The 19883-nt window shown below is 33.2% G+C and overlaps 2 protein-coding genes across 2 annotated transcripts in view; both read right to left on the reverse strand.

Annotated features, from left to right (window-relative positions):
• The window catches only part of LOC149485123 (putative carbonic anhydrase 3), a 404335-nt gene that overhangs the window by 269556 nt on the left and 114896 nt on the right, over nucleotides 1-19883 (reverse strand). The window lies entirely within an intron of this gene.
• LOC149485131 (ras-related and estrogen-regulated growth inhibitor-like protein A) lies at nucleotides 750-13198 on the reverse strand. The gene is made up of 6 exons (XM_089699877.1): nucleotides 12893-13198; nucleotides 7145-7201; nucleotides 6001-6077; nucleotides 4555-4736; nucleotides 2365-2551; nucleotides 750-1351 (listed from the first exon to the last, which is right to left on the reverse strand). The coding sequence occupies exons 1-6, from the start codon at nucleotides 12954-12956 to the stop codon at nucleotides 1283-1285; spliced, it is 636 nt and encodes a 211-aa protein (XP_089556003.1). The 5' UTR covers nucleotides 12957-13198; the 3' UTR covers nucleotides 750-1282.

Raw genomic sequence — 19883 nt, forward strand, 5'->3', positions numbered from 1 at the left:
TGTTTCCGCTTTGATGCTCGGACAAAATTAGATTTGTTATGAAGTCGTAGGTTGTATTAAGTGGCGAAGTTTCTCTACGAAACGCCTCAAATTGCACCTGCCGCTTTCACACGTGGACTGGTCGCGTTCTGTTCGTGGGACGTTATCACGGAATCGAGTGACGAGTGGGAGGCAGTGCAACTTATACGCAAGGCCGTTTTACTCTCTCCTACACTAGCGGCTACCCTGTTCTATCAATAAAGTTCCAACATTACCGAGATACGTCCCCCGCGGCTGCCTGACACCCGTGACTGCTGGGTGAAAACAGAAATAAACGAGCCCCGTATACTTTAGGAATTACGAACGACCGGAGGAGATTAAATCTTGATGTTGATGGTGTGTGTGTTTAGACTAGTTGCCGGTTAGTTTATATTAGAGTTGTGCTGTTTTATTGTCTACTTGCACCTTGTTAGTGTCTACTTTGAAAGATGAATTGCACATTATCTAGAGCACAGTAAGGTGCCCACGCTCGGGGCTGAATTTGTCGCTTCCTGCAGGTCAGCATTTCCTTCAGAATGCTTTGAAATATATCCCACTCATATATACCAATAATTATTAAAAGAAACTATGAAATATCCAAGCCACAATAACTATAATAAAAAAGTGGTTAACTTGAAAATGTTCATTATTCCTTTTAACGATGTACTTGCATTCGTTTAACAGCCTTCCTCTCCATGTTAGAAATAATAATATAAAATAAAACACATAGATATAAACGTAAAAATTTATTATGTATTTAATTGTAGACTTAATCGCTAGAGGTACATTAAGTGTTATTGTTTAATTTATTTACAATAGTGATCTGTCGAGTCTTTATAGCTGAATTGCGAGGTTTATTATTAAATATTAAGTCGTATATGTACAGTTAATTCATACTATTTACAGTTCATTTAATTTAATTATATCTTTTATGCTTAGATTATGGCGTATACATGGAACCTCTTAAGAAAGTTAATGAGCTGATATGTTTTAAGACGACATTGTTTCAATGCGTATACAATATTTCCCGGAGAGAAATTACCAATTTAAGTATACGCAAAAAATCAATAATATTACCACAGGTCACCAACACTCTTAAAGAAAATCAAACTAAAATTAAACATTTCAAAATTTTTGTCAACAATCGTGTTGTTTTAAACAAAGCCTCCTTAATGTATGAGATACACAATTATCACAATTTTACAAATCTATATTTTTCATCAACTATACTTTAAACGCAGTCTATAAATGGAAATATAAATAATTAGATACTAAGCGATGGTCGTTTTTTTCGTACACTCTTGCTGTTTTTTCCGAATATTGTGCCGATTACCTGCAAACAGAAGAAAACACATTTTAATACCTCTTTTGTGATTTTTATTTTCTATCATACAAATCTTAAAAATAATTGTGAGAGTAATTATTATAATAGATTTTGATTTTCTTTATTATTATTCATGTAAAAATTTAGATATTAAAAACTTTTTAAAACGAGTCAATCAGAGAAAGGAGAGTCTTCCTGTGACCACGCTCCATGCAAAGTGCTCGTAACGTCCAGAAAAATAATAAAATAAATTAATCGCATTTAAATCCATTAAAAATATTTCTTCATGTAAAAATAAAAAAAAATACGTTCCCATGTCCAAGCAACTAATAAAAAGATCCTGGTTAAATCCTACTAAAACATACTCTCATCACAGTGCTGTCATTCTTGGACTTCTTCTATAATACAATATGTCATGATACTGAAAAAGCCTAGGAAATGCAGAAGAAAATCTCGACCATAACTCAAGTATTATGAGTGTGGGAACAACGTACATCCGCTTATGGTATGATCGCTATGTGGCCTATGCGCAAGAGAAAGATCGAAATGTAACTATCATTAATTATTTTTACGTAATATTTTTCTTTTGCAACTTATACGTTGTTACATCGGAAAACTCGTTTATTGGAATGTATACAAGTACTTATAGGGCGGTAATGTAATTGTTTTGTCTTGTAAAGATGTACTCACAATGGACGTGAAAAATTATTTTCACCAAATATTATTTGAAGAATTTCACTTTATATTATTAGTAGAAAAAAAGTTCGAAAATACGAATTACTGGTCTACACCAAAGAGTGCTTAACATCTTACTACTCTTATCTGTTTAAAAAACCCATAATCAGTAAGAGCTACTTTATTTTAAATTGATTTATTCATGAAAATCATGTCAAAACTGCGTTATATTTTAATACATACTCTTACCTTGTTTAAATTCGCCCAAATCACATACATATTTTCAAAACACCCTTTGTATCAAAAATGAAGTTCCATTGTTCTTTAAAATGCATACATTAACATACCTTAGACACAGAATACGCGGCTAGTTTCCTCCTGGGCGCGGGCAGTAACAGCGCTAACGCACGAGCCTCTCGCAATAACGCGTGGAACGCTAACGCCGCGCCCGCTGAGGACTCCGCGGCGGACACTTCGTAGAACTGACACCCGAAACGGAGCGACAGCTCTTGACCCTCTTCTGCGTGGACCTCCCTGTTGACAAATAAATATATATTTTTTATAACTGGCTGGCATAGGTTTTTTTAAACCATTACAAATCATAAAAAAGCTCAAAAATATGAACGTATTACTGTTGATAAGTTTAAATGTACAGTAAAAGGAACCTACAATGAAAATATAGAAATAAGAATATAATTTACGGCTCGACTTGTTTAATGCATCGGTCAGTACAATCAAAAAAATTTTTTTCTCTAACAAATATGTAACTAATATGTTTTAATTATTGTTTTTAATTATTGTTACAAGTGTAGGTTTATAATTATTGTTTGTGTTCGCTCTTAGAAGGCCGTCCAGCTAAAAGTCTCCAACTAAAAGATTATGATTGTATTTTCACTATTTCTAAATGTTGGAACGTCCAGTTAGCGGACCAAATAAAAAAAAATTTTAAAGCTTACATAAGCTTTAAATTGACTGTTTGTAGATTGAGTATAAAGCGTAAATTTATTATTTAATTTGTGTTGATTACTTAAGCGTACCTATACAATTATTAGATCTATTTAAATTTGAGCACCAGGTAACATTAACTGCACGACAATATTAACCGTAGGTTTACATTATAACAACATAATGTCACCCACAACCAAGATTTATATATTGAAATTACTCATGAGACACAAGGCAATTATTACGGGCTGGTTGTGTAAACAAAATATTACCGCTAATTAATCAACATAAGGAGCTTAAAATCGGCTTATTTCTCAATCCGTTAAGGATACCATTTACAAAGGATTTAACACCAATAAATGTGAAATGAATCGTCGTTATTTATCCTTAAAAAACCCTCTGACGTAACATTTGGTACGATACGTCGTAATGTATCGACACGCGAATTTATTGACTCGTTAAAGACTATAATAATTGGACAATTAATGAGGTCAAAACGTATTTCGATATAGAGTAATAAATGTAAATGCGAAACAAAAAAATGTTGTGTGGTTTTATGAAACCACGGTAAAAGTGAAACTGTTCGAACGGTTCCGAACACTGCTTTGTGTAGCGCATGTCGCGTGACGGTCGGCTGCCGAGTAGGTACCTATACCTACTCGGCAGCCGCGCTACACGCGACATGCGCTACACAGACCAAAAAGTTTGAGACGATGTAATAAAAGTTTCACTTTAATAAAAGTAAGTAAAATAATTTATCTCGGCAATAAAAACTTATACTTAAAACAGTGTATTTATTGATCAATTTTCTTAACTCCGCTAAATGAAAAATCATAAATGAAATTATATAGACTACATCTCTAGTTTGGGACCGGAGAAAGGACATAGAGTTTTTAACCAGCAAATCCCACGGGAACGGGACATAGGTCCCGTTCTCGTGGGATTTAGCGTCTATTACACGGACAAAGCCGCGGGCGGAAAGCTAGTAATATACAATAAATAAGCTAATAACACTTTCGACGTATTACATCGAAACCCTCGAAACCATTAAGTCTTTTTAATCTAATCTTACGGGGGCGTCATGTCAGTTGTTACCAGGCACTTTTTTCTATGTATTTTCAACACAGTTAGTTATTAGAAAATTTTTATCCTATGTATATGCACATATTACTAAATATCTACGAAATACGTAAGTATACGCAAGTTTAAAATCATCCTCAACCGCTCCTTACCTTGCGTGCTCGACGTTCACGTGCTCATCGAAGCAACCACATAATATCTTAGGGATATAAAGCTACGTAAAGTACGTAACGCTCACCTTGCGTGCTCGACGTGCACGTGCTCGCCGAACCAACTATGTACTGGGGATAATATACTACGTAAACTACCAACTATGTACTGGGGATTATATACTACGTAAACTACCAACTATGTACTGGGGATTATATACTACGTAAACTACCAACTATGTACTGGGGATAATATACTACGTAAACTACCAACTATGTACTGGGGATAATATACTACGTAAACTACCAACTATGTACTGGGGATAATATACTACGTAAACTACGTAACTACGTAACACTCACCTTGCGTGCTCGAGGTCACGCTTGTTGCCCAAGAGGGTGACAGCGGCGCAGCCCGGCAGCCGCGTGCGCTCGAGCAGCGACAGCAGCTCCGCGGCCGCCAGGAACGAGCGCCGCTCGCACACCGAGTACACTACCGCGAACGCGTCCCCCCATCGCACGTGCTCGCCGAGGCAGCCGCGGATCTAGAGGATATACAACTACGTCAAATACTACTATTATTACTATTCTTCTACTACTATTATAACGATTCTACTACTAGTATGATGAGCGCGAAAGTTCGTAAGAATGTATGAATGTATGTTTGTTACTCTTTCACGAGGCGGGATTCGAACCCAATGTAGTGATGTAGCTTATGTAGGTACCAGAATAACAATTCGTCTATAGGAAAACAATATTAGCAAATCAAAATAAACTATTACTATCTTACTGGCTGTTAATTAAAATTAACTTCGACATCTAACATAACTATGTTAATTCTAACATTAAGGTACTTAATAGTTTTGCTATAAATAAGACGATAGTAACAATGAGGTCAAGTTTAAGATGTTATCATATCCTAAATCTGAGCAGTAAGTCTGTGACTAATGTCAACAATTCTGTGAACAAATATTTAATTCGAGAGTCGAGACAATACGATTTCTAGAGCCAAAAGGAACTCGACCAGTATTCTACGCTGAAACATCTCCATTTATCTTAATGCAAATGTAAAAACAATAATTTTCTCTTTAAAGGTTGTAAATATCTGTCCTACAACACACACCTAACACAAAGTTGCACATCGTAATACATTCCTCTCGCACAGCGCAGCGCAAACTCTGGCAATAAATAATGTTCTAGCTGATGTTCTTAGAAGATAAATAAAAGCACAGCCATGTCAACGGCTTTGGAATAAAATTAACACGCTATACAAAACATCCAAGCGCACACAAATCCCGATGTACGAACGAAAACAAAACTTGTTTGCACTAATCAAAACAATGACTAAGTCGCTTTAGGGAGATTACATAACTCATTCATTTAGAGCGGATTTTGCGCACACAATAATTTATGTTCGGCTTTATTGTGAGACACGTGTTCGGGCCCTCGTAATTTCATAATTAAATCGTACGTCGAACTCAAGACGGTTCAGACAACACCTGTCAGATTAAAATCTCTATTGTCTCTCATTTAATCGAAACTTATCATGAGATTATACGCTTCCTATAAGATCGAATAATCTTAATGATATAAGGACGCGATACATAATGGAGATGTCGTACAAAATTAATTTAATCTCGGATTAGATAACGGTTCATTAATAAGGTCTCGATACGCGATTTATTCAACTAGCTGCGCAAACAAGTTGCTCAATATCAAATTGCCAGCTATACTTTAGCACATGACTGGCGCTGAAAGGGTTCTTATCGTTTTTTTATACTCTTTACTCTACATAAAATTTTCACTTACGGCACAGTTTGAGGTGTCAAGAATTTCAACTTCTGATACTGCTCCGTCGAATGCCACTCGATGTTGATAAAGAAAATCTGAAACAATTTTTGACATTTAAAACCTGTCAACTTTGTGACCCCGAACACATAAATGTCGAAGGGACCGAATTACTAAATAAAAATAAGACAAACTTATTTTTACATTGTAATTACATCATATTATCACAGATTAGATACTAGATATTATTATTACAATCAAACTGCTTATTTTCTTTCAAACAATGATCTAGGTAAGTAACTATTGATATTTTGCAGAAAAATTTAAAAACCTTAATTTATGTATGTTTTTTTTTACTAATAAATTAAATTGCGGTGTGACCCCAACAAATATTTCCTTTCATAAAACTAGAGGTCACCATAATTATGTCAATTACGTAAAACATTACCATTGAAATTCTTGCCCATTGACGAAAATCGACAAGACAATATTAACGTATCGACTACGTCATCAATTGACGTAAAAGGGTTTTGCTAAAGGACGGAAGGAAATTATTTCCTCTTTAATTTAGTGAACAGAAAAAGTGTCGTAATCTTGTAAATTGACATTAATTGCATATATTAATACTGAGCGCTACTGTGCGAGGCAACCCGTAATAAAACCGAATAAAAATGCTTTTAACTTATCTTAAACCGACCATTAAGTGATGATAATAAAAATATTCTACCACCTACGGCATCAATACTAAATAAAATATTTAAGAAGTTTACGCTACAAACATTTTTAACGAATTGAGAATACATTTTACAAATGTAATTTATTGAAAATAGAATACAGTAACATTTTGGACAGTTAATTCAAACTTTGACCTATTAACAGAAGAGTTTGTTTTATTTTATGGGTGCTTAAATATTCATTCATTAAAAACGGAAAACATCTCTTTTCAAATCCCACACGAAAGCCGCGAGTATGGCTTTTGTCATATGTTTTGAGTAGGCCATTAATGTCAAACATTTAAAACCAAAATATAAATATATTTTTTTAGAAAACGGGACCACCATTACTTATTACTTCTCATAAAGGAAGCAAGTCGTGTCCTATAGATTTACTATCGCTTGTGCTAAAATAATTTATCGTCAGCATAAATATAATAAACAATGCTTACCTCCCGTCGAACTATATTCTCCAATATACCGCTTCGTGAGGTAACGCACAACCACCGCTGTAACAATAAAAACACTGTTAATTATTTTCATTCCCTCTCATTAAAAAACGATAACATCTCACGTACAATGGGAAAAGCCGGCCTATTTGTAATTATTGAGAAGGAACTGAATACCGAAACAGATCAATAGAGGCGTCATCAAAAGTTCATTACACCCAACTTTCTACTGCTTGTAATGAGTCCTTTCAAGCGATGCACTCCTGGTATTCCTGATCGCATACAAATAGTTATCAACGTCGATGACAAAGCAGCTTGGATGAATAGCTACTGGGAAATGATGTACAGACTACTAGTAGCGAGTATTCAAGAACATAATTATTGTACAACAATGTACGCTTTACTACACAGCGCCTGCTGATCGTAAAAAAGGTTCTTTGTAATCGCCTACTTCATTCCTACGCGTAAAATTGTATAATATAATGATATGTGTCGTATAATTTATATAGCTGTTAAACGAGAAAGTTGTTAAATTAAAAAGTATATAATCGAGATAGGTTCTAGACTTCGGATTCTAAATTTCTTCTTCAGAATTTCACAATTTACGATGCTATGCAATCTTATATTTTTTTAAAGGAAGTTCAACTTTTCCTTTCATTTAGACTGTTTGATTTGGAATGTTAATATTAGTACAATATGCAGTAGGTTCCTACTACTACTAAATTAAATAACATATTTTGACAACAATAACACACTGAAGTAACGAAATTTGTTGCAACACAACATCAAGATAACCATTTACCCAATTTATATTTAAATAGTTTCCATACCTACAAGTGGATTAAAAAAACCAAAAGATCTATCGATCGATTAGATCGGGAGCGTCCGAGTCACGAATGGTTTGCGTAACAAATGCGTGGCCTGCGCTTGCGCAACCGTGTCATAATGTCGCTTGACAATGGACTTGAAATACATTCCACGACTATTCTTTGTTTCTACTTGAAGCTTTATTGATTTTCTTTTGAACTTGACAACCATTTTTACCGAGTTCACAGAAGATCGATCACGATTTAAATTATTTTAGAAAAAATCTTTTATTTTGAAAAAGAGATGCCTATAATGTTATAGGTACTGATATAAATATAATTAATAGCATAAATCGTAAGAAATAAACAAACAACAATAAAAACAAATATTTCCACTTAATATTATTTGTCTAACTAATATTCTCTATAGTAGGAACTTGGAATATATTATGTTAAGTGTACTCACAAAATATTGAACTTTTGAGTTTATTTACTCTACAGTTTTTTTTAATTTTTTATTTAATTTTCGTTAAAAGGTGGTCATCGACTAAATTTCCGTATTTGTTTTAACTCAATCAATATATAAGATTACAAAAATGTTTGTATAAGTATGTATTTTATTTATTACACTTGACACTAAAAATCAGGATCGCAAAACGCGGAAGCCATAAAAAATTATTACACATTATAGGCCTACAAAAATCGTAAAGTTTCTTATAAATTGATTGCTAAGATTCAATAAATATCTCATAAGTCATTATCACAACAATAAATTGTTGAATTACCGCCAAAGTGATGTTGTAAAATTTAAAACTTAATGAGAGATTATACCGGCTCCCATACCCACTTCGATAATCGTTATTTATGAAACGCATACAAAATTCCACACTCTCGTTTTCATTTTGTTTCTTTTAGTCCTCCGTGGAGATATATGAGAATTATTTCACTTTCTCCGCGAACCGATTTCGTGAGATAACATAACGATTGAGTCGCAACTTGGAAGCCGAGATGTAATCGATTCAAATGTATTCTGATTATAGGTACTTTATTGTCATTTTATTTGTATGCAAATTTTATTAATTCAAAGCCATATTCTTTATTTTATTGAGAAATTTAATTCGATTAACAAACACTGGTTCAGGTATTATTGCAAACGTTTGATAGGGATGTTATCTATTCCCGAAAATAAGTAACATAGAAAATCATGTTTTACCAATCCACTATAACATTTATAAATAGACGTACAGAAAAAAATATTTTCCATAAACGTCTAGGTGCAAGTTACATTGTAAAGCAATGCATTCATAGGTATATAACTCAGGTAATACTGAAGGAATTCAACACTTGAGATTCAGATAAAGGAGCTTTGTGCTACGTTACTTGTTAGTTACATTGTAAGCTTTATGTTTGTGATTGCGCACCATGTTACATAGTACTTTTATTCAAACTATTTTATATACATTTTTGCTACTTTTATGTTTACAATTTTAGTTATGTCTTCGAAATACAATTAATTTACTTTTTGCAAAATGTGTGTTCAATACTTCAGTTAACAGGTCGTAGATGCAATGTTTAGTATTACTACGATACGTTACGACTTACGAGTGTTCGACCATAACAACAGATAATGTGGAGTCTACACGGCGGGTAACTCCTACACATGTAAACAAAAAATTGACTAATTTAAATTTTATAACCATTTAACCGTAAAGACAAATTACAAAGCTCAAACAACGTGGCACAGTGTGTTTGATTGATGGTACCTCCAGAAACAATAGGTGTTGTATCATGAAGAATCTATATTCTATACTTAATTAATAGATTACGACGTTCATCCATCACTTGTCCGACTTGTACAAGACGCGTTGACGCATGGTGTTCCGAAGGCAACATGGGTCACCAAAAACTATTAATAAAAGAACCGTTAGGGACTTTCAAGATGGTTTATTATGTATGAAATACTGCAGTACTATTATAATATTGTTTTGTGAACCTCTTTTGAATGGTACATGCATTTAGCACATTATTTCTAGCTGTATCATCTAACTTAATTGTTAAAGAGCTTAATCTAACTTAATTGTTTTTCGGCAAACTTGTCTAATGTACAAGTATGTAATAAGTGTTAGCTTTTGTATTACAAACGCAAAATATAATGAACGAGAGAATGTCTTTTTTTTCATAAGAATATGCAGGTCCGTCTTTAAAACCTATGGACCCTATGCACTACTAACAAATAGCCACGTATTTACTGGGTATATTATCGATATAAAAGCCATCCAGTATAATATTCTTCATTATCACGATTTAACTACAATTAAAGTAATGCACGAGTTAAAAATGGCCTCATCCCATTCACATTTTGCTTCTGTATTTAATTCTTTGGGATGTACCATTTACTTTTACTTCTCAATAAAAATAAATGTTTGTTTGCCTTCCAAATGTACACTGTAAACTGTAATGTACAAAACTGAGCTTTCACAAAATAATGAAAAAATATAAGTCTTGCAAAGGCGATTTTGAATAACGGTTTTTTAGTATCGTTGGTGATAAATTACCACCATAACTGACCTAGTGTTTTGGTTAAAAATGGCAAGGAAAAGTAAGATTACTCATATGGACTCATTTTCGATTTCAATAACCTACTTGTGTCAAATTAGGTTCGTGTATAGTCGACTAAGCAATTTTTTGGTTAGTCGAAATATGATAGCGTTAAGCGTTTCATTACAAATTAAATATTATTCATTATCTAATATCTTATAATATAGAATAACATAGCATTAACAACCTAGCATTATTATACATAGCATTATTAACACCATTAAATTCATATTTTAAATTGGAATAAACATAAGGTAAAAAAATCGAAGAGCTTTCTAGCTAGTATGCTTTATTGCACTTGCAAAGTTTTAACGATATGAGAAGAAGTGACAACCAAAGTAATAATACAAATTAGACTAGTATTTAATAATTAACAAAAAAAATATTATCAACGCCAACGAAAAATGTGGCAGAATTGTATCGCCCTTATTAACTTTTTTTTTTTTGACTGTGTAAAATTAAAGTTTTTAAATATAATTACTTACAGTTTAATAATAATTACGACAGGGTACAAACAATCCTTTATTGTACTAACTTATCTGTGGTTTAATTAAAAAAAAATTGCATAGTAGAGTTTATCTCTACATTTTAAAGTTAAGGTTAAGAGCCTATCAATGGATTATGATGAGGCTACTAGTAAACCTATCTTCATTTTATAACATTAGTATATATGTTAAATTGTATATGTACAACGTTTCTTTATCTTAAATAGGGGATAGTTAGTCGAAAGCACAGAGGCCCTATCGAGTATCCTTCACAACTGCAACAAGGACAATTAACATCAAATGATAGCTTTAAACGACATTACAATGCATGCGTCCACATGATCAATTCTCTTTCCGAAGGGGTCAACTTATGAAACACATCTTATTCTCATATTTACGAGCACAGCGAACTTAATGATCGCAATTATGTCATGTTCTAAAAATAACTCAGCCACACTCGCGTCAGCTTTCGCCTGCATCGTCCCGTCTCGATGCAATAATTATTATAATATGTATATTATTTAACTATTAAACGTATGCAAGGATAAAATATTATTTATTATTACTCTATTTCTAAAATCAACAAAATTCTGCATCGACGGAATTTTAAAAAGAGTTACAGCATAATACGTAACTTCCAATTTACGAATTAATTTGTAAATTTTCAAATAAAGCTTATTTTTACAAATGAATATTACATTTTCTATAATAAATTTTAAAGCAGGTACATTTAACAAACGTGAATGTTTCCATGCTCTACATAAATAATCCTCATTCAAAAAACAATCTATGCAGACATCGATTTCCTTAAAGCTTTTTATACGTCTCCAAGAGCTTAATAATTACGATACTTCTTACTATACGGAGAAACGAGACTTAGCCTATTCATGTTACTCGGTCGCGTCCGCAACCGGCGCCGCAGCCCTCACGCGACAATTTACTTTGCAAGCGAATTAATGCATCTACGTCTATTGAATTATAATGCGTTGTTCGGTTCATCAGCGATGATCAATTAGGGCGGCAATCAAGAGTCGAGGCCGCTAGGTCAACCGATTTCCCGGCAAGCGACGCCTGGCGCCAATTCGTTGTGTAACTTAAACGACCATTCAACCATTTAAGACTTCGAGGTCGTTGATCCAAACTTTGCATTAACGTAGTTACGTATGAACGTAAAAGAATGCACTGTGTTGCTTTTTATAATTATTAATAATAATAAAATGCATTTTATTAGTTTCAATGCTTGGGTATGTAACAGATCTGTCTTTATCTTCTACGTACAATATTTCATAGTAATGTTATCGGCGCTGACACTGAAGATTACCTCCGAGAGGAATAGCGATACAAAGCTTGCAAGAAATGTAAACATAGATACACAATTTTAATATAATTTTTTATAAGGTATGCACAAAACTCGCATATTATTACAGTTTAAAAAATTGCAATAAAATATTATTGGTTTTTAACCTAAAAATATTATTGGATTTTTAAGACAAGCCCTAGCTTTTCTTTTACACTTTATTTTATTACTACAAATAAAAGCGTCGCAGTGCCTATAAAATATTTTTTATTAAATGTTGACCATCTGGTTGTAGCCGCATAAGGTAAAGAGCAATTGCCGATCATGCAATTTTATTTTATATTATTTTTTTAGGTTATCGCGATTTAAATTTTTTGCAATGTTTGCAATAATCCACTTACGACATACCTAAATTTGTAAATAAACTGAAGCATATCATAAATATTTTAAGAACCAATGATTTTCTTGCATATTTTTATTATTTTATTGCAATTTATTGAATACATATCAAATACTAAAAATAAAATAAATATTAATATGAATAAAAATAAAATCTCATACTGACCCGACTTTCCACTTCGCGGGCTACCAAGCACCACCACTCTTATTCGATTTACAGTCATCTTCATTTGGACAGTTTATTTATTTTTAACAGTCTTAAAAATTACAATTTAAAGGGACATTATTTTGATTATATTTGTCATCACACGTATTCACTATTCACAGGACACGGACAATAATAATATAGAAATATTTGCTTATCGTAAATACGTTCGAGAAAGCGACCAGCCGATAGCGGTGGTTAGCGCACCGTAGAGTCGACTATCTGCCGCAGAGTTTCTTAAGCGACTGCCGGCGTCTGAGTTCTGCTTACATCAAAAGCGCAGGCGCAACCTCCGATAATACAGCCTCCGTTCTAGTTTTACGTATGCGCATACTACATGGAATAATGGAATGCCGCTATCATTATCTCAATACTCACTATCAAACAATCGCGTATTTGAACACCTCATTTTGTAACAATCGATCAATGGTTCGCAAATATATAACTTAATAACGTCATTACCGTACATCTTGAGATTATGAAAAAAGGCAGTTATGATTCGAATCGGACATATAAATTCCTCGCCAATATAAATTCCTTCAGACCGATCATTTAAATTATTAACGCCGCAGTGTGCGCTTGTCGTATTCGATGGATCGCAATTTAATACCCCGCGGTAATTTGATATTTGCGAAATTATCGAACATGCAAAACTGAAAGCAAGCGAAAGTAAACGTTTTAATCCTTAAGACTTTACTTTAGGGCTTGCGTAAACCTGTCGCCGGGTCCAGAGTCCGGGCATCCCGTCAGATTGGGCGCGTCGGATCCGACGTGTCAAGGTGAGAGCGGCCGAGGCGCCCGCCGCTATAAATTAATTCGCAATGGGACGTAATTGGATCCCCGCCGCCTACTCACCTCCAGTCGTCCCACGGATAGCGCAGCTTCGATTTAGACAAATAGCACCACTCAGTCATGATTCAAGTCTACTAATTAACGCCTATCGATGCTTTATGGTACCTACAGGAATTCTGATATTTATTTATGAGATGAATTTTATTCCCATACATTTATATCGTGTTAGTTTTATCCTCCTGGGTTAGTTCGCATATTCTTGATCGCTTCAAGTTCCGCATACGAATTTCCTTCTCCTATTTTTTCCCATAAACATTAAACAACTACTCATCAATATAAAAGTATGTAAATTCAAGCAAATTCAGACTGCTTTATATGGCTAATTTAGGATGATAACTTGAAAGAATAAGAACGACTATGAAAATCTCTAATAATATCCTATCCTGAAAAACTCTACTTTGTAAAAATACTCTTTAAACCTGCCTATATCAAAGAAAGTTGTCGCAAAATTATTCAAATCAACGTAAATTGAATCCGTATTAGAACTTCCGCGTTAACAGCATATATTTATCAGTCGTATGAACTTTAGAGCTAGGACATTTGCATACGAGTTAACGTTAGTTTCTCTGCTCATTAAGGAAGGTTGGGTCAGAAAAAAGCGCGGCGTCTGACGCAAATTGATCGTTACTACGACTTCCTCGAACGCCGCTGTTTATGCAATCATCGTCGAAATGCTGATGGAACCACTTTTTCAGCTGACACTGTTATTCATATCTATTACGTACTAATATACAATAAGTAGGATTACCTATATCGTTTAAGTTACTGGAAGCCTATGAAATAAATAGAAAAAACTTTTAAGAACTTACCATAATACTGCCTACGAGCTACGGGTTACCTACAGAAGATTTTACTGAAAAAAAGGAAACAGGCGTAGAGCGTTCTTTCTTTGTTCTTAGTGCGTTCGAAAAGATTCTATGCAATGTTCTTATATGAACAACACTAAATACGAGTTTTCATTTACACTAAAAATCACGAAAGAATGCTCTTGTTCTAGCTCTAGTTCTATGTTCGTTTTATCAAAATGCACCGTTAGTGCAGTAATTTTAGGCATTATAAACTGCAATCTGCGGAAAAATTCCTAGTGAGCAAAATCTTGGTATTCACCTTTAATAAGAAGTTAAATGCTGAAGATGTGAAAAATGGAAATTGTATCTACTCGTGCCGGCTGTTAAAGTTATACCTAACGGTCAAAAGGTCACGATAATCAAATTTTTCACTCCAGAAAAATTCAAGAGGAAATCTTTGTACATTATTTTACGAAAGTTTTTTTTATAAGTACTTCTATTGAATTCCCAGCAAAAGGGTGCGATTTGTTTAAAACTGATTTACGTAAGCTTTTGACCTTTGTAACTTTTTTGTCAGTACTGTGTGTGCACCCCTAATAGTGTTTAAGAATAAATAAATTGGTCTCTCGACACTAAAAACCTACATACTAAAAATATTATACATACTAATAAAGATATTTAGCATTAGCACAGACTAATAATAATATACTACGTATACAAGCATTAGGCAATCTGTTTAATATTTATCTTGTTTAGTGGGCAAACATAATGAGAGATATTGTTTAATTTAAATGCCCAAGTGTAAAATAAGGGTACAATCGATAATTAAATAATAAAAAATTAAAACAATAATGAAATGTGTACCTAACTTGTGTAATAGTTTAATAAACGTACCTATAGTTAAATGTTATTCGAGAAAGGCAATAAAGCTCGTAGCATTACAAATAAAAATGTTCGATTTAATCACTTTCCTGTCTATAGGTATGTCTGATCAATCCAACATTAAATTATAACTGGTCTAATTAAATTATCTATCGACAGCTTTTGTAACAATGCCAATAAGTGCTTATTTACTTTTGTCGTGAGTCTAAGGTTTCGTAAATATTATCGCGTGTCAAAACTCGTTCATTTGGCTTTACAATAGCACTGTTCACACTTGCGCATTAAACAATTCATATCTATACATCTCTCTGCCTATAAACGGGTTAACTTAGTTACCAAACAATTGCAATACTTTTCTACAAATCAAAATATTGAACAAACATGTTTTGTGTCTAATAAAACCTTGATAATGGATTTCGTAAAGCCTGTATCTGATAATCTGTGCATGACGAAATGAGCGTTTGATGGAATGTTAGTACAAATTTCAATACTTCTGTGATCTGTCTTTGAATACAGTAAAATCCGAAAAAAAAATCATAAAAATTCTCAATTACATTTTATTAATGTTTTTAAGTAAACACACTACTTTACATAATAAACAAGAAATACTGTTTGAGCTAATTTTTAAATGAATTAAATTATTTTTATTACCGATATTGGAACTGTCCTGCATATAATTACAAAATAAGCTTATTAGTTTACCTCAGATCAATTATCTACAGAAAACACGTCACACGCCTGTATTTAACCTACCCATAACCACAATACCACACCAAAACTCTTATTTGGGCAGCAGAAAAAGATTTATAAAAAATCCAAAGGAAAATTCAATATGTAAGCCAATCTCCAGCTTATTTATTGCTCTTATTTTTGATAAATCGCTCAAGCGTTAACTGATCATCGACTTTCATCCTCTTAAAAATGTTTTAAAAAATCGTCTGCACATATTATAATGTTGAAATAATATGTACTAGGTAACTATGTACCTAGTTAGTTAAATTTTACATTCAATAATTATTTGTTAAAATTTGTCTTCGATAATTTGGTGAAAAAAAACATCTAACATTTTCAAATGCTCTAAAAACTTTATGATCTAATTTCCACTTCAAATAAGTAGTTATAGAATAAACATTAGACACCCCATAATTAATAAACTTAATTACATATTATATTGATATTGAATTTTCTGGCTGGTTGAATTTAATGACGCATTCTCTGATCAAGCAAACCGAGGCAGGTCACTAGTATATTACTTATAAAGTTCAGAGGGCCGTGGCGCGAACAGCTTCGTTGTGTAAAAAGAATGTATCGAGATTGGGTCACTTGATAACCGGCAAACATTATTTATCCTGCTCTCTTAAAACTAAGCATGCATATTAATATGGCTTATAAAATATTTTATCCTTAAGTTTAAGAAGAATCTATTGGCACACTCTACTTTAGTAATGAGTTATGGTTTTTAAATTAGGGTCTACGAAATGAAACACTTAAAATATTTTTTTTTTATGAAAAACATAAGTAAAAATTTGATATTTTCTTTTAATAATTAACTACTTATGATTTAATAAAAAAATATACATTTAATGTGTTCATGTCGTTGCTTTTTATTTTGCTAATTGCAATACGTACATAAATCCAAATAAAGATTTATGCAGAGAACTTTGTCTTTTTTGGAAATTCAATACATGAGATCGAATACATTGACCACACTCTGTAAGATGGTGAAAAAAAAATTACTCTGCATAAAATGAAATTGATACCTACGAATTAAAATGCTAAGTATATTAAACGATGTTAAAAATGTTGGTGTAATTATATTCTGCTGAAACACGTCAAATGAATGTGTTATTAATGTTTCATTAAACACAAACAAAAAACGTAAGGACACAATCAAACGCCAGACATCAAAACGAGGACAGGCTTAAAGGGATAATTGGCTAACCTCAGGAAGTTCAATAAATAATTACAAATTCCCAATCTTAACATAAGTCATACTAACAAGCCCGTATCTGAGTCAAGGGTGCTGCGTCGAAAACAAAATGTTTCTTTGCACATGTCAATTTGGAAACAGGGAAGTGTATTATTAAAATTATTATTTTTAGTTTTTACACTTTCGTTAGTTCATGGAACCGTCCTTGAAAATGGATAGATGTGTATTTTATGTTCACAATTTCATATAAACATTTTTATCTGCATTATTCTGTTAACATCTTCATGACGAACCTAGGTACCTACTGGAGATTTCATTGACATTTCACTTTAACATTATTTTCCGATTGCAAAAATAACAGATTGTAATGGTTAACAGTTAATGTTATAGCTTTTGACGATTTAAAAACGTTGGAGCATTCATAATAATAAAACTTTATTTACAACCGAATAAATCCCATTGGCCTTTCAACGTTATAGGTATGTGAAATACCCTTTACATTAAGAATTATGTCGTATGGAATGACGATTGTGAAAAAGGGATATAACGCTTCTTGGCTCTTGCATCCTGCTTTTGAAATAAATATCTTTAGCCTAAATCCGTCAAGATCAGCACGAAACCGTTTTGTTAAGTGATGGCTATAGATCCATCGGACGTACCCATATTGACCAATTTATCTAGAAAATGAAACAGTTGGCTGATAAGTTTCCTGTGACGGCAAATAGACCACACTGCAACATAACTGTAAGCCTCTATACATGGATCGACTCTGCTAGATTCCTATCTAGTTTTACTGCGAAGTCCAATAATGTACATACTTTTTATAGCGCTTCTATAGCAAGTAGACGAGGGCAAAGAAAGCCATCTCGAACGATGACTAAACTTATAGCGTGTAAACACCAAATAGAACTTCATATATTTGTATTAGTATGAGAATTAATGTTTAATAAGAGACAACAACATTGCTTACAATACCAATTTTGTGTTAGTCATATATTCTTTCATAAAGTGAAAATTGATTAAACTTTTAAACATAATTTTGCTGATATGCAAAAACTCACGTTTGAATAATGGTGACTGGAAATGTCAGATATGATTTATCGAAGCATTGGTAGGTGGTGTCAGCTTTCTTTAGGATTTGAGCGTGGCAATTTGTCGTGGATAAACAATGAGTCGTGATCAAGCACTCCCCTCGCTTCTCGATAGCTAATACCGCAGAGAACATCCAATTTATGACTTGACCGTTATATTTGCTATTCAAACAGTGATTTTTACAATATAACGGAATTCGATCTACTTAATAAGTACAATGAAATAAGCCCGTACCGGCATAAGTTATTAACTATGCCTTGGCATAGTATTATCGTAACATCAACCTATAAGATCTGCAGACGCTGCGCACGCGCTCACCTGTTTTGATTTATGCACTAGTACTGCCATTGTGCTGTCATAGCTCGCAGGCAAACCCAACTTATGAACTGCCTAACCTCAAATGTCTTGGATTTGTGATAAACAAATCATCTTTTACAGTCTTTATATTGTGATTGTTATGTCATACTCAAAAACCAATTACTCAATTCAGAATGAAAAGCTCTATCAATATTATACTTTAAAAACATTGATTGAATATAACTTCAGCTTTTTTAATTGCGTATTCGTATTTCAATAACACGACTCTCCAATTAAAGATTTTCTTTAACTGAATTTATTCTACATGCTCTCGTTTAAATCTGAATAGCAACAATAACCTATATACATACGCAAGGAGAAATGCAAATTATTTTTAATTGCTATCCGGTAGAAAGTGGGTGAACTTGAACACGGTTTGGGCCGAACGAATCAGTTTGATTCTCGCCAAAAGCGCAACACATGGTGTTGAATTCACGCTGAAATTCATTTATGACAACTCTTAAAAACAACAAATCAACGAATGGAAAGTTGCGTCCCCAGTAGCAGACAGCAGTTAGCAAAAGTTAAGCAAAAGTATAAAGCACCAATGTTTACATTAAATTTAGTAATGAAATTCATTCAAACCTATCCAAAAAATTACTAGCTTTCAGCTTTCCTGACGTGTGAGTAAAATTTACATCCCCTATTTCATTCTACTTTGCGTGAAGATCATCCATCCTCACAAACTTTTTCGTTTATTGTATCGTAGTGGGATGGGATTAACAAAACAATAGGGACTATAGTCCTATATATTATATCAATGCAATGTGATTGAATTGAAACCAAGTATGAAATAAAAAGTATAGAAACTCTTCTGTTTGGAAATGCTGGTTGAAATGGTTTGAGATAAAAAGATATTACTTATATACCTTCCAATTTCCATACTAATCCTTATTTACATGAGCATCCTATATCCAATATATTAATTATTATGTATAGATATTTAGGCTCTTATGGCGTATATAGTTTACTAGCTTTCCACCCGCGGCATCGCCCGCGCAGTCAAAGAAAAACCCGCATAGTTCCCGTTCCCGTGGGATTTCCGGGATAA

Source organism: Colias philodice, chromosome 10 (assembly GCF_061535455.1).
Source record: "Colias philodice isolate Cphi_HAF_F1 chromosome 10, ilColPhil1 Martin Lab GWU primary, whole genome shotgun sequence".
Classification (NCBI taxonomy): Eukaryota; Metazoa; Arthropoda; class Insecta; order Lepidoptera; family Pieridae; genus Colias; species Colias philodice.

What these genes read in the sequence shown, in the direction of transcription:
- LOC149485131 (XM_089699877.1), bottom strand. Translation starts at nt 12,956, where the DNA reads ATGAAGATGACTGTAAATCGAATAAGAGTGGTGGTGCTTGGTAGCCCG. An exon ending in CCCGCGAAGTGGAAAGTCGG is followed by an intron (nt 7,202 to 12,892) that starts GTCAGTATGAGA and finishes TTATTGTTACAG; the next exon opens with CGGTGGTTGTGCGTTACCTC. An exon ending in CCGCGTATTCTGTGTCTAAG is followed by an intron (nt 1,352 to 2,364) that starts GTATGTTAATGT and finishes TTCTGTTTGCAG; the next exon opens with GTAATCGGCACAATATTCGG.